At 43.6% G+C, this 13,890-nt stretch overlaps 2 protein-coding genes across 7 annotated transcripts in view; one reads left to right on the forward strand and one right to left on the reverse strand.

Annotated features, from left to right (window-relative positions):
• RTN4 (reticulon 4) overlaps positions 1-4,489 on the forward strand; it is a 51,692-nt gene extending 47,203 nt beyond the window's left edge. For all 4 annotated transcript variants that reach the window (XM_081998074.1, XM_081998075.1, XM_081998076.1 and 1 more), the window contains 4 exons: positions 1,536-1,605; positions 2,288-2,334; positions 3,608-3,666; positions 4,113-4,489. In XM_081998074.1, the coding sequence (XP_081854200.1) occupies positions 1,536-1,605; positions 2,288-2,334; positions 3,608-3,666; positions 4,113-4,155 (219 nt within the window). In that variant the 3' untranslated portion in view covers positions 4,156-4,489. The remainder of the gene's footprint in view (positions 1-1,535; positions 1,606-2,287; positions 2,335-3,607; positions 3,667-4,112) is intronic.
• Positions 4,490-8,083: 3,594 nt separating this feature from the next.
• Positions 8,084-13,890, reverse strand: part of EML6 (EMAP like 6) — a gene marked incomplete at both ends in the record, with an annotated part of 113,043 nt that continues 107,236 nt past the window's right edge. For all 3 annotated transcript variants that reach the window (XM_081997307.1, XM_081997305.1, XM_081997306.1), the window contains 6 exons: positions 8,084-8,108; positions 9,290-9,390; positions 9,754-9,907; positions 11,105-11,208; positions 11,935-12,097; positions 12,695-12,867. In XM_081997307.1, the coding sequence (XP_081853433.1) occupies positions 8,084-8,108; positions 9,290-9,390; positions 9,754-9,907; positions 11,105-11,208; positions 11,935-12,097; positions 12,695-12,867 (720 nt within the window). The remainder of the gene's footprint in view (positions 8,109-9,289; positions 9,391-9,753; positions 9,908-11,104; positions 11,209-11,934; positions 12,098-12,694; positions 12,868-13,890) is intronic.

The raw sequence follows: 13,890 nt of genomic DNA on the forward strand, positions 1-13,890 counted from the left end.
TCTTTTGCATCTTATGATAAGCTGGAAATGGATGTTTGGATACGTAACTTCTGAGTATCTTGGCTGCAGGCTAGATCCTTGCCCACAGCCACAGTCCTTTGATACGCATTTTTTTCTTTCCGGTGCTTTGTACCCATCTTTTCCTTGTGTGTATCTCCCGCTTACCACAGTGCTTCACCTTTGGTTGTTAACTGTGCCCAGATCTTCTCTCCTGGTGCCAGGAGCAGCCTCCACACCATGTCTGTACAGCTGTTCAGGCTTCTGCAGTGTCTTGCGCAGAAAATAACCCGACGTGCCTGGTTGATTAAAGGGCTGGGGGTCTCTTCCGTGTGCTCTGCACAATGCAAAGCATAATTCAGTGCTTAGCAAGAAATAAGCTAAATGGTAAATCCACCATGTCTGACGTCCAAACCCTGGCTTCTGTGCAGTTCCTTATGGGTTGTGCAACACTAGAAGAAAGTGGCTGATTTTCCTTGGGGACAAATCCTACACAGAAATAGAGCTGGCAGCCTTCGGCCCCCTCCCACCCCGGTATAGGTCAGAGGTGTGCTTGGGACACTCTCCACCTGGCAGAAAACCGTGGGGCTTGAACTTCTGCAGATCTTTGTGTAAAGCTAGTGGAGCGGAGCCTGTGCAGGCAGCAGGGTGGCGGTGGGGGAGGAACAATGGCCGGGTACGAGTTAGGGGCTGGGATACAAAGCCAGAAATTGTGGCAGTGTGAGGGGTTTAGGTGTCTGTTAACAGAAGGGACATCTCTGCTTCTCAATTTGTCTCTCATTTAGAGCCAGCTTCCATTTTATGGCACTGTTAACTCCTCCCTTTCCTGAATTTTTTAGAATCCAAAGGTCTTTTTTTTTTTTAAGGGAGAAAAGTCAATCAAGCCAACCTTGTCACGTTATCTTCCAGAAAGGTTTTTTTTTTTTTTTCCCCCCTGATGTGACAGAAACCCCTGCCTAGTCTAGTTAACGGTTCATTGAGACCTTTGCTGCGCCGAGGTGCAGTTGTGATAGTTTGGTGCCGCTGTTTGCGCTGCAGCCCAGGAGTGGATGCGCTCCTGCGTTGGCTGCTGGGCTACCACCCAAGCAACTGACCTGCTTCCTTCTGGCTCTTGTCACCGCGTGCTGTGTCGTGCGCCAGCCCTTTAAGCTCTCACTTGCCCGTCTTGTTCCCTCTCTTTGAAGGGTGGGAGGTAGGAACTGTGTTTGCCCATGGTTATTAAACGAGGGGTTGGAAGTGCTGTATAAATGCAGAGGGCATTAAGCAGCCGCCGAATACTAACAGCTTTTGGTCGCTGCTGACTTGGGCTGAATTCAGGCCGATGACCTCGTAGACGCAAGAGGCCACATATCCTATTACTGAACCCTTCAGCCATCTTGTCACTCATCTATAATTACGTGAGATGTACAAGGGTGAAGTGGAGTTTGGGGCGTTTTAGTTTCATGTGTTGAGAGATGTTCTCTCACTGCTCTAACTAGTATGTTCTGGCAGAAAGACTGACTGTGGGCTGACATGCCTTTTTGGTTTTTCTTTTTCAGTTCGCAGTGTTGATGTGGGTATTCACTTATGTTGGTGCCTTGTTTAATGGTCTGACATTACTGATTCTGGGTAAGTGTTTTAAATTGTGTTAAATACCTGGCATACAAAATGACCTTGGAAAAGCTCTGAAGCCTGCTCGGTACTGTGAGGCTATTCCCGTGTTCTTGAGAGTGTAGCAATATGTTATAGTTGTGTGTCCTTCTCTAGGACGTTGGTAACACTGCAGAACGGTTTGTTTTGAATTGCAGTGTTGAGTTCCTTGAGATTGCTGATTTTCCAGACGTTGTATCATTTAAAAGCGTGTTCTGCTGTGCTTGTCCCTGTCAGGGTTAGCCTCACTTGAATGTCATCGCTGTGTTGTGACTTTGAAGGAGGTACAAAATTGGCTGTGGCCATATCCCACTGCAGATAGTTTGTTTCTTGTATCCCAGAGCAGGCTGGCTTCAGGTGTCAGAAACCGACTGAGGTTGGCAGCACCTGAGCATCCTTTTTGAAGAACTTGTATAACCCACAGTGAAAAGGTGAACCGTGACCAAACTTGCTGTACTGTTAATGAGACGTGGAGAACAGCCCAGCATCTCCTTAATAGGGGTTATTTAAATTACTGGCCAAAAATTTTTGTATGTGGCTTAGTTATTTCTTTTTCTTGTACCTTTTTGAAAGAAATGTCAAAGTGTGATGACTAGTCATTGTTTTGCTTGAACACCATCCGTTTTATAAATATTTATACCTTTGCTGTGTTCTTTTTCAGCTTTGATTTCGCTCTTCAGTGTTCCTGTTATTTATGAGAGACACCAGGTGAGTGTTTAATTAAAGATTCATTAAATGCTTCATGAAATTGGCTCTATTGAAGCAAAACCACAGGCGAATAAAACCAAAACTAATTTCAGTTGTCTAAAATCTTTAAAGCCTTTAACCAGGAGTCACTGCCAGGGCCAAGAGAAGCAAGTCCACTGTGAAGTCCAGACTGTGTGTGCTTTCCCCTCCTCCTTTTTGGTGGAAGTGTAAGAAGACTTCCTCAGCAAACAGTTGCAAAAAAAGGCCCGATTAACCTGGAGGCCTTCTCTCCTCTGATCCAGATTTGGTCAGGACTAAAGCAGCAGTAGGCATGGTGCGTTAATCCTGAGGTAAATACTTTAAAAACAATTTCTGAAGAAACATCTTTGGAGCCGAGAGTCAGGATTTGTGTCCTGAAGCCCTGTGGAATGTGTAGCCCTGGCAAAAACCAGGAGGTGGGAGACGCTCGGCACAGTCTGGTACTTCTCCTGTGCAGAGACTAATGTAAAAGAAAGAGGTAAGAAGGAGCCAGAATAAGACGTGTGTGATTAAATTATAGCAGGGCTTGAGCAGGGACTGTCTTCAGCAGGTCATAGCACGGGAGGGGGGAAGCCAGCTCTGGCTTAGCAGTTCCTTCTCCTCTTTCAAAAACAACGCTGCTCACAGGGGCCAGCCCGGGATTTAGGAAGGGAGGAAGAAAGGCACTGAGCAGATGGCGGAGCCTCTTGGGCTCCTCTCCGAGCTCCTAGGGAAGAGCAAAGTACCCTGCAGTGAAAGGAAATCCAGCAGCCAAAGATGATGGACAATTTGTGTGGCTTAACCCGGGCTCCTCAATCCTCTTGCCGAGCAGAAGGCTGCTCTCTGAAGGCGTAAGCTGTTTAACAGGCCCAGCCCACCTAAGCAGCTTTCCTTCTCTGCGTTGCGCAGAGGAGCCGACCGCCCCTCGCCGTGGGTCCTGGTTGTGCACCCTCGTCTTGGGGCAGCCTTGAGAAGAGGCGGGGGGGCAAACGCTAGTGGCCGGTTTGATGGAACATGCAGAAGCCAGGGATGAATTTATTTGGGTACTTACCCGCTATTCCCTGCGGTTGTGCACGTTCCCCCCCGGCAAACGCTAGCATGTGCTGTGGCTGAAGCCGTGGGAGCTCTGGCATCAAACTGGGAAACAAACACAGTTGAGCCCCTTCCTTCCCTCAGCCGGCTTTCGTGTGCGGCGCAACACGACGCTGCCTCGCAGGCAGCAGAGCAACTGTTCGTAAGAAAGCTGCTCTGTAACATCTGTCATCTTCAATTTCAGGCCCAAATTGACCATTATTTGGGACTCATGAACAAGAATGTCAAAGATGCGATGGCCAAGTGAGTTTGTTTTCTTTTTTTAATTTCACTTTATAAGTAATGTTTATGGTGCTTGGCATGTATGGTACTCCTGTATGTATGTAGCAAATGCATTACACGCATCTGCCCTGGCAGGAAAAAGTCCTTTGTTTAAATTTGGAATGGTTATGAAATCGGCTCCTTTTGTGCTGATGCTGCTGTTTAAGTTAATCCTCTATTATTTCTTAGTAGAAATCTGTGTTTTTGAAACCATTAGTGAAACCTGAGGCCCTCAGCAGTTGCAACTGAGGAGTGACTGAAGTGGTTAGCAGTTTCATTGGTTTCCAAGCGTAATAGTTTTGTGTTGCAGTGATACTTTCCTTATCTTCCGCCTGTTGCTGTTTGTAAGACTGTGTTTACACCTACTTTTTTTTGTTCGTTCCTCAAAGGCTGTTCTTTTTCTTTTTCTTTTCCTGTTCCTCTTGTAGGATCCAAGCAAAGATCCCTGGGTTGAAGCGCAAAACTGAGTAAAAAGCCTGAAGCAACTTATCAATAGGAAGTTCATCTTTTAAGGGGGGAAAAAAATACTCATTTGGATTTACCTGGGGAGGGTCAGGGAATAGCAAAACCCTTGACATTGCAGTGCAATTTCACAGATCTTTATTTTTTAGCAACGCAGTGTTTGAGGAAAAGTAACTGTTTTGACTGCCATGTGTTTCATCATCTTAAGTATTGTACGCTGCTATGTATGGATCTAAAACTAATCATCTTTCTTTATCCTGTGTGCAGCACTGGCTAATATTAAAGATTTGAGAAAGCTGTACATTTTGCTTCATCAGAGGTAGTCCCTGCTGCGTTCCAGAAGAGGTAGTGCAGGTGGAGCGGAGGATAACACTTCCCAGTTTGTGCACTGTGTATGGTCTGTGTAGATTGATGCAGATTTTCTAAAATGAGATGTTTTAGAAGAATATACCATTTTAGCAAGTTTTGAAAAATCTTGCCTTTTTGGTATGAGTATAGCTGTATTGTGATTTTACTGTTTTATCAATTGCCAATATATATATATATGTGTGTTTCACAAAGCTTAGATCTTTCAGCTGCTCCACAGTGCTTTATACTTCAGAGAACTGACTGATTTCTGGACTAGCTCCATAGCACACAAGCTTGACAAACTAAAATGTCTCTGTAAACAAACACTAGCATCTGTTTAAAAAAACAACACAACAAAGGAGAGATGAACAAAGGAACCTCCATATATATTAAAAGGAAATTACAGCATACACTTTGTTGCACAAACGTACAGTAGTTGATTTTCAGCAAATAATAATTCTACAGTCTCTCAAACTCTGATAATCTGTGGACCGAATATCTAATGCTGCAATTGTTGTTTGGAAACTTAAAACCTTGTTATGCAAGAAATGGTAAATGAAAACTTATACACTTGCAGTTTAAGCTGTATTGAACTAAGTCTGTGGAATGCATTGTGAAATGTAAAAAAAAAAAAAAAAGACAAAAAAAACCCCAACAAAAACCCCAAGTATCAATAAAGCTTATAGACATAAAATAATACTGGAATTTTGCTTTCTTGAGGCAAGTTTAATATATTTGTGTTTATTTTGTTTCAAGTTCATCATAATTAAATATCCATTGTACATGGTGGTGGAAATAGCTTGTCAGACGTATAGCAATGTGAGTAGGTGGACTTTTCATGGTACCTTTTCTTTTCATATGTGCAGTGTGAAGCAGTTTGTTCAGTTCCAGTTACAGATTTGATGTCCCGAATAGCTGTGTTGGCCGGTGCTGCTCGCTCAGTCCGATGCGTAGCGCCTTCTGCGCTGAGTACTGAAGGCCCCCCGTTGTTACCACTGCCAGCAACAGCTCAGTGACACAGGGGTGACAGCGTCGGATGCCCACTGAAGTGTTGTGAGTTGGTTAGTGAAAATTGTGAAAGATGGAATTTTAGATTCTGCTAAACAAAGTGAAGATCCTTGGTTTCTTTCCTTTTGGAGCCAGTAATGTATGATGCCGTATTCTAGTTTGAAGGCCATTGTAAAGCAAGTCCCAGTAATCTTCTCAGATCAACCTGTTGAATCTGATTGAAGAGCTGGACAGTGAAAACTGGTATCCAAATTTGAGACACAGATTTTAAATTAATGGCATCTTGACCATTGAAAAATAAATTCATGCACTAATTATTGTAGTTTACAGTAAATACATTGTTACTTCTGAACTTACTTTATACAGAAAGCCAAACCATAGAAACATACAAATTAAGTGTTTTCCTGACACATACTATTGCTTTAAGATATTTTTCACATCACCATTTATTAATTCATTCTGCCACGCAATTGGTTTTATTCGGGATACAATCAATGTGAAAGGAAGGCAAACATTATTACAGCATAGGCAAGGAAGGTGCTTACTGACATCACCACCTAACATGATTACGTTATTTGATCAAGAAGGTTTCTCTCTTAAAAAAAAAAAAAAAGGACTGCATAGGGACTCTTATTATGTATCTGACAAACTGATCTTCTGTATAGTAATATAAGGCATTAATAAATTCCATTTTAAAAAAGGTGATTCTTTGAGGTTGCTGAAGCACTTTTGTGTGTTAAATGTACATTGATCCACTCCTTTAACTGGATATTCATTGCATCCAACAGCCACCTTCTTTTTATGCAGTGGGCAGCAGAAGTGGATTGGCAGGAGCTTTCCACAGTTCAAAATTCTATTTTCCTGAACTGGGACTAAAGTGCTATTTAAACATTTCTTTTCAAAGACTAAACGTAAGTCTAAATGTTTTATTTTGGCCTTTATTTCTTCTGATTAACAGACAGTCTTTTTAAAAGAAAGGTACTTACAAAATATGGATGTTGTTCCATGCCAGAAATTGCAAAAATCATTTGTTTTCACATTGCCCACATTTTCTGTTCCTTTCTAAACAGTTTCCTTGGAAGGGGTTGAACTTACTTACTTTTCTTTCTCCAGTTAATTCCACTGTAGTTTTTGGGTTTGACAAGATGTCCGTTAACAAATGTCGAACAGCTTTACTTGCCTTTTGTGAACGCCTGCTCGTGGTCTCCACCTCCCATCTCAAGCTGCCCGGTCACAGACGAGGGGGCTGCAAGAGAAGCAGTGAGGGGGAGAGGAGTCCAAATTGAGCAGAGATGATGCTTTTCTCGAGGATAGGTAAATTTTCTGATAGGAGAGGGATTTATTTTCTAGTGAGTGAGCAGCACGGGGCTTAGCTGCCTGCTGGCGGTTACACGCTGCCCCTGCTAGCAATGTACCAGGCGTTCCTAGAGAACACCGCGGATGTCTTCAGGCAGGCCCTCCAGCATGGGAACTAAGGGAAAGAGTGGTTCCTGGAGGCTTTCAAACCGCTGCTTAGATACACCAGCTACAGCGAGAGTCACTGCCTGTAGCAGTAGTTACCTGTAAAGCGCCTTTTCCCACAACCGGGGAGAGTGCAGGCCCGCTTGGGGAACAACTTCCTCATTGCATGTGTTGACAGTTCTTCAACCAAGTCTCTCCCTGCTCTCCCTCTCCCTCTACTCACCATTGGAGCTAAGCCTCAAACTCTGGCTGCAGCCAAGCTACCATCACGAACCAGTTGTGAAGAGCTTACCAGGAGGTGTAATGCCATCGGGAATTTGTCCTTGTAACAGCGCAGAGCTTCTTGCTCTCAGAAACATTTTGGAATTCACTTGTGAAGGTATGAAAAACCAAAGCAGAAAACAGGGATGATGTAAGTACACGTCTGGAAAAGGTGTTAATGGTTAGCCCTCCTCTGTGTGAAAGGTAGTTACAGCACCGTATGTTGGAAGCAATTGGTGGGAGGCAAGACTGTAGCCCGTACTACTGGAAAATTACTCAAAGGCACTTCATGAATAGAAAAATTGGCCAAATACATATATTTAAAAATAAAACGGACTTAAAAAAAGACAGTTTGCTCCTTCAATTACTGAAAGCAGAAGTGTGAACCCCAGCATGCTCATTAAAAGCTTGCAGTTTTACTCAGTGCACCAAATTTGAGTTTTAAGCAGGTGTGACTAAAAAGCACCACCTTTCTTGAACAAATGTTCAAGCCATAAATTTTGAAATTACACAAATTAAAGGGGCCAGCGTTTTCTCAGTGCATTCCCTTTTCAGATGTGGTTTGAATAACACCGTATTAGGCAAAAGCAGCTTCATGAGTGAACTGTTCATCACTTTGGCCTCCCCAAGTTACAAACTGATTCCCTTTCAAACTTCAGCTTCCTTCTCAAGGATATCAGTCTTTCAAAAATGCAAGATCACATTCCATTCAGTAAATTTGTATGAGTAGTTTGAAAATGCGTAATCCATGCAGCATTGTATGGAAACTACAGCAGCCGAAGGGGTAGAGGCATTCATGGCTGTCCAGTCCAGCGCAGTCACTTGGTCGTGGCAGTAACAGCAGCAAGAGAGGCTCCTTTCAAAGACATCGCCATACAAATACACTACAAAGAAATTAATTGAAAGCACAGTTATTTTTCTGAAAAATTAATTTGACAATGACCTTCAGTCACACTAAGAGAGATGGGCTGCATTAAGTACGTATGTGGCTATAAATGTAGATTTACCAGCAAGATGCCAGGTAAAGCAGGGTTAAGCCCTGGAGTTGTTCAACAAATTACCAGCACTCAACTGCAGTTCTTTTCTTTTTCTCAGGAGAGAGTAATCTTGCAGTCTCTGCCTTGTATTTTTCCTGCTGAGTAAGCAGTTACAAAGACCAGGTTCTTGAACGGGGCTTCCCAATACTTGCTCCTGTGAGAATTTGTGCCCTTTCGTTTCCTACCTCGTTGCTTTTCAGTTTCCTAGTTCTGCTTTTTGCTGTTTAAAAAGTCTCTTAGATTTTGTGTTTGACCACACAGCTTTCTGCTCACTGCTTTGCTTGACAATAGTGTCCTCTCTGAGCAGTACTTGAAGCTCCAATAGACCTGGCAAGTGAGGGTGGAGGAGCATCCGGCAGGAATCGTGTGTGTGTGCACACACACTGGCTGGCCTTTGTTTTTTGGGGGGTTTTTTTTGGTTTGTTTGTAGGGGAAAAAACCCCAAACGCCACCCCACCCCAAACTTAAGGCACCTTTCAAGAAGCCTCCCGTTACTTGAAATGTTTTTCTAAATCTGTCTATCCTTCCGTTCAGCCAGAATTCCGGTCCTACCCTTTGCTGGGCAGGACCTATTCAGTTATTTTTGTGTGACTGACACCCCCACCAGCTGTTTTTGGTCTAAATGGTCATCAGACACACACGTGGTTCCTGTGCCAGCAGCCAGAGCTCCTTCAGCCACTACCTCTTGGCGCCCAAAGCCTGAGGCTGGTGCTGGCCTACGCGGCAACAGGTATGGTCTGCCTAGTCTGCACAGGGAGGAAGGCAGGCAAGCCAAGGAGCTACAAGCAGGTGCCTGGTAAACGCAGAAATCGCAGAGGCAACCTTGTAAATGGTAGGCAGGGGCAAATGCGGTGCAAGCGACCAGAAAATACAGCAGAGTAAGAAAAACAAGCTGGAACTGTCGCGCATCAGCAGCCTTCCATGAATGCAGCGTGGGCCAAGAAAGGTGTTAAATGCATTGCTGTGGGTTTGGCATAGAAAGGTGTACACAAAATTTTTGATCATCAGAAAAATAAATAAGTAGTTACCTGCAGTCATCTCCTCCTGTACTTACAACGTACTTGTCATCGTGAGAAAAGCGTATGTTGGTGACATGTGCAGAGTGCCCAAAATACCGCTTGTGTTTGGCCTGTTGGAAAAAGAGCAGAAGTTCAGGAACTGGTACAGGAGCGTGGCATTACCGAGCGACAAAGCTGCCCGGTGAGTGTAGACAAAATGACATCCCCCGCGGCACCGGTGTCTTCAAACCCGCGGTAATCCCAGCTCAGCACCTGGTTCTGTGCCTCCTCCCCAGGGGCTGGACGGCAGCGACCCTGTCACCTGCTCTCCCAGGGACTGCCCTTCTGCCGCACGATGGGCAGCCAGCACTGGCTGGGAGCAGCCTGGAGATGACCTGATGACCACGCCACCGTGGCGCCTTAAAATCCTGTGCTACAGAGTTTGAACATGGGGAAAAGCAAGCTGTGTAGTGTAAAATAAAATATCCACTTACAAATTTTTCTGTGCATGGGAAATCAAACAGTTTCACCAGACCAAAGTCATCTCCTGTGACTATATTTAGGCCAGCGTGGGTCACACATGCACAATTGACATCTGCTTTATCTGCGTTTCGCGGCCAAATTCCAATGACTTCATCTCCAAGAATGCTGTTCCAAGTTAAAAAAAACCAGAGCATTAGACCTTAAGATTTCCTTGCTGCTGCTTTCTTCCACAGCATGAGGAAGCAACACAGCCCAGTAAATAAAAAATTACCCCCTTTAAAATAAAATAAAGTCTTTTGCCTCTAAATCTTTGCACAGAATGCCATCTCATCGTGGTGATGTCATGATGTCACATCATGAGACTGTGTCTTTTCTTGTGTGACCCTTAAGCCGTATCTATCCATAAATCCTGAGGTTTAGCTCCTGTGAAACCACTCCCATCATTTTATACAAGCCGCTTGTGCAGCCATGGTCTCCTTTCCTTGTGGACATGTACATACCCTCTCACAGCCACTTTTGACAGCAATGTTCTCTTCTCTTAACTGTAAGTTCTTCAATGAGGGAATGCCTATTTGCATGTAGAGTGTTTCTTAAAATAGCTTTTCTTCCCTGAGTTTAAGTTCCTTTATAATCATTCCTATTTACCCACATCTTAACTGTCGGCTGCCCCGTGGCTGCCCCACTCCGACACTGTCAAGAGTCCTTAGGCGCAGAATTTATGCTTGCTCGACAGCAGAGCGGTAAGAGGAGGAGGATTCTCACTTACCTTCCCCTGAAAACCTGCCTGTATTATCACCCGCTCTTTACTGTCAGATCTGCTCCTGGCCTGTTCCGCTTTCTACAGTAAGAGCACAGGTAGTCATGTTGGAAGGGCCCTATATAAATCCACCTCAGTAAATATATTTTAACGATACCCACAACTCCTTCCTTTGAATACACTCAGCTCATGGTTCCATGCCTCCTATGCTGCTTGTGTTTGCCGTGTGGCACAAGGCAGCGCCCACGCCAGCATGCCAAGAAAAGCAAAGCTTTAAGTGGTACAGAGCCATGTGAGGGGCCGTACGCCTCACCGTTGAGAAGCCTGGGACAAGTGGCAACAGGCCAGGGTGGATATATGACAGCCCTCAGCATTACTACAGTAATAGTCACTACAGACACCAACCAGCTACAAACGTGCAAAATAATAAGCATGTAAGACAGCGCTTTGGGGAAGGGGAGCGCGTATGAAAGTCTCTCGCAGGTTCGCCAAACCCTGGGTGCAGTTCAAGCATTTGGTTTACACAATCTGATCTTGAGATCGGAGCTTAGTTCTGTGCTACACCTGTCCCCCAACAGGCAGAACTCTCCTCCTCAGTTGTTTACCTTGTCCATGTCGCCCATGTGATCTTTTCTATTAATGCAGGATCTGTTATTTGCTTTCCTAGTGGTACCTCGTGAACTTGGCGCTTATATGCACCCGTTGATACCTGGAAGTAGGAAAGGAAAAAGCTAGTAACTTTGCCATAAATACATAATTTTCTTTCTTTCTTTCTTTCTTTCTAAGATTTCTGGCAGTAGTAGTCTCAACAGGTTTTATCAGGAAATAAACATATAGGATAAAATTTCTCTTTTTTCCTAAGTAGCTAGAATTAATTATCTGCAATATGACATAATAACAACATTACAGCATGGTAACTGAACGAGGTGTTCGTATGCATACTGCATAGCTGAGAGATGTCCTTTTAGTTAAACACTCTCTGGTTTATCTCAACCAAATTGTAGAAAGAGAAATTTCAGAAGGAAACCTCACCTATCCTATGCATCCCAGCCTAGGGAAAGGGAGGAGAACTCTTTCCATATTGTTAAAATCCACAGTTTCTTTCTCAGTGTTGTCCCCGTTGCCTTGAAATGAGAGTGCGCTTTGCCTTTAGCACGCTAATAGTCTTGTAAGGGAACTGAGCTACGTCGCTACGGTCAGAGATGCAGAGCACAGGGGCGAGACCCAAGTATTCAGAAAGAGAGGGCTTTGCATAGAGCTCTGCGAACATCCTAAAAGCAATCTGAGTTACCTGGCCTACCTCAGGATTTAGAGGCACCTTGGAGTTCAAGGGAGAAAGCCTCCCTCACCCTTTCTTACCTCCAACTTGTTACTGTGTCTGGTAACAGGCAGGTCACAATAAATAGAAGCAGACGTGGGTCCACCCGAGACGTACCTGAATGTACCTGCTGTCTGCAGAAAAATCCATCTGTATGACAAAACTTGCAATGTCTTTGCAGTAGCCTATTCGGTTCAGGGTTGTACCCTGAGTGAGATCATAAAAATCTACAGTATGTTCTTGTGAACCCACTGCCAAAAACTTGTTATCAGGGCTGATCCTAGGCAATAAAACATGGAAAGAGGATATAATTCACCATTTCTCTGCCAGATTTTCTTTTGCTTCCCACATTACCACAAGAGAACAAATTTCTTTTACCAAAAAATGAGAAAAACCTTCTATCAATAGCAAGATTGCACCCAAAGCAAACCTTGACGCTTACCGGATGAGGAAGATGGAGGATATTGTATGTAGTTAACGTTGCACTCGCGTAAAGCGCACAGCACAATGTGCAGAGTAACACTAATCCTCTGCCAGAAAGCAACAGGAATTGCAATTTTAAAATGGTCTAGAATATTAATTCCCATAATCACAGCTCCACAGTGTAGAAATTACTAGCCGTACTCAAGTGAATATAACTGAATTAATCACGGGGGGGGGGGGGGGGGGAGGGGAAGAAGTGTGTGGTATATAAGGCATAAACACTTTAAGGTATATGTAGATATAAGCTTTAGGTATACATAAACCACCAGTCAGCCAGTAAATGCATTTCACGCAGGTTTCAGCAAATACGGAGTTCCAAAAAAATCTGGAAATCAACTTGGAACTTGATGGATTTTTTCTGGAGTAAGGGCTTCAACCGACATATATGACATACCTGATATCCTGAATTGCAGACTTCCTGTCTCGCTTTTTGCCCCAAACCTTAAGGCTGTTTACAAGTAAAATAACGAATTCTCCATTCTTCATGCCAATGGCAACCATTTCCCCGTCAGGACTATATGCGGCACATCTTGCTGGATGACCTAGATTCACTTTGTTCAGCAGTTTCTGTATTAACAAAAGCGATAGGCTCATACCTCCCCTGGAGAAAACTACCAAGCAAATGGAAAGCTTCCAAACACAAAGTATAAAAGTCACATATTCAAAACAAATTGTCTATAGTTCCCTCTGAATATAAATCTGAAATTTCACATCCAAAAAAATCACATCCCACCAGGCATATGTCGCAAAACCGACTTCAAAATATAGACGTAATTCAGATGGGAGTTTCATGTTTGCATCTATCTTGTTGCAGGGTGACTTCAAGTTCTACACCAGAAATAATACTCTTTAGCAGAAAGGACTTTAAAAAAAAAAAAAAAAATTCAATCTCCTGTTTTGCTTGAAAGGTGATTTTGATAGCTGCTTCAACTGCTGATCAGGGCAGGTTTTTTCCTTTTGATTTGCTATGTGAAAACATCCTGGAACGCTCCTGCATCATCACTTACATGATTGTATTTAGAATGTATTAATTTTCCGTATTAAAAATTACCCGTGTCAGCTCAGGTTTGGAACCTTTTGAAAAGGTTTATGTAGGCTAGCATAAGCAGAAACCTTTTTGTTATTTCTTTACAAGGTTTTCTTTATTTGTTATTTTTAAAAATGGTTGTCGTTATGCAATTTGACTTGGGAAAAAAATTCCTGAATACACATACGCAACACGATCGGTTCTAAAGAAAGGCTCTAAAAAGGAGGGAGCCATGCTCGCTTGTTGTCAGGGTCTGCGTATTAGTCGGTGACAGGACAATCTGTGTCACCCAGTCTGCCAGCATGGAATTAAAATGCTTCCTTAATCCACACCAGCCTGTTCTTTTAGACCAAAATAAGCAATGCCCAACAAAAGGCACTCCATCAGCACGAGTGCTTCTAAATAACCGCACTTCTCTGTGGTTATTGCTTGCTTTTGGAAAGAGCAGCGTGCTACCTCACCGAGGACTTACCTTTTCACATCGCCACGTAGCAGGAAAAAACTGCACCGTACTGAGCCAGAAGAAAAACACTGCGCTCTTTATGTGGCTGCTCAAAGGCACG

Source organism: Phaethon aethereus (genome assembly GCF_964289735.1).
Source record: "Phaethon aethereus genome assembly, chromosome: 3".
NCBI lineage: Eukaryota > Metazoa > Chordata > Aves > Phaethontiformes > Phaethontidae > Phaethon > Phaethon aethereus.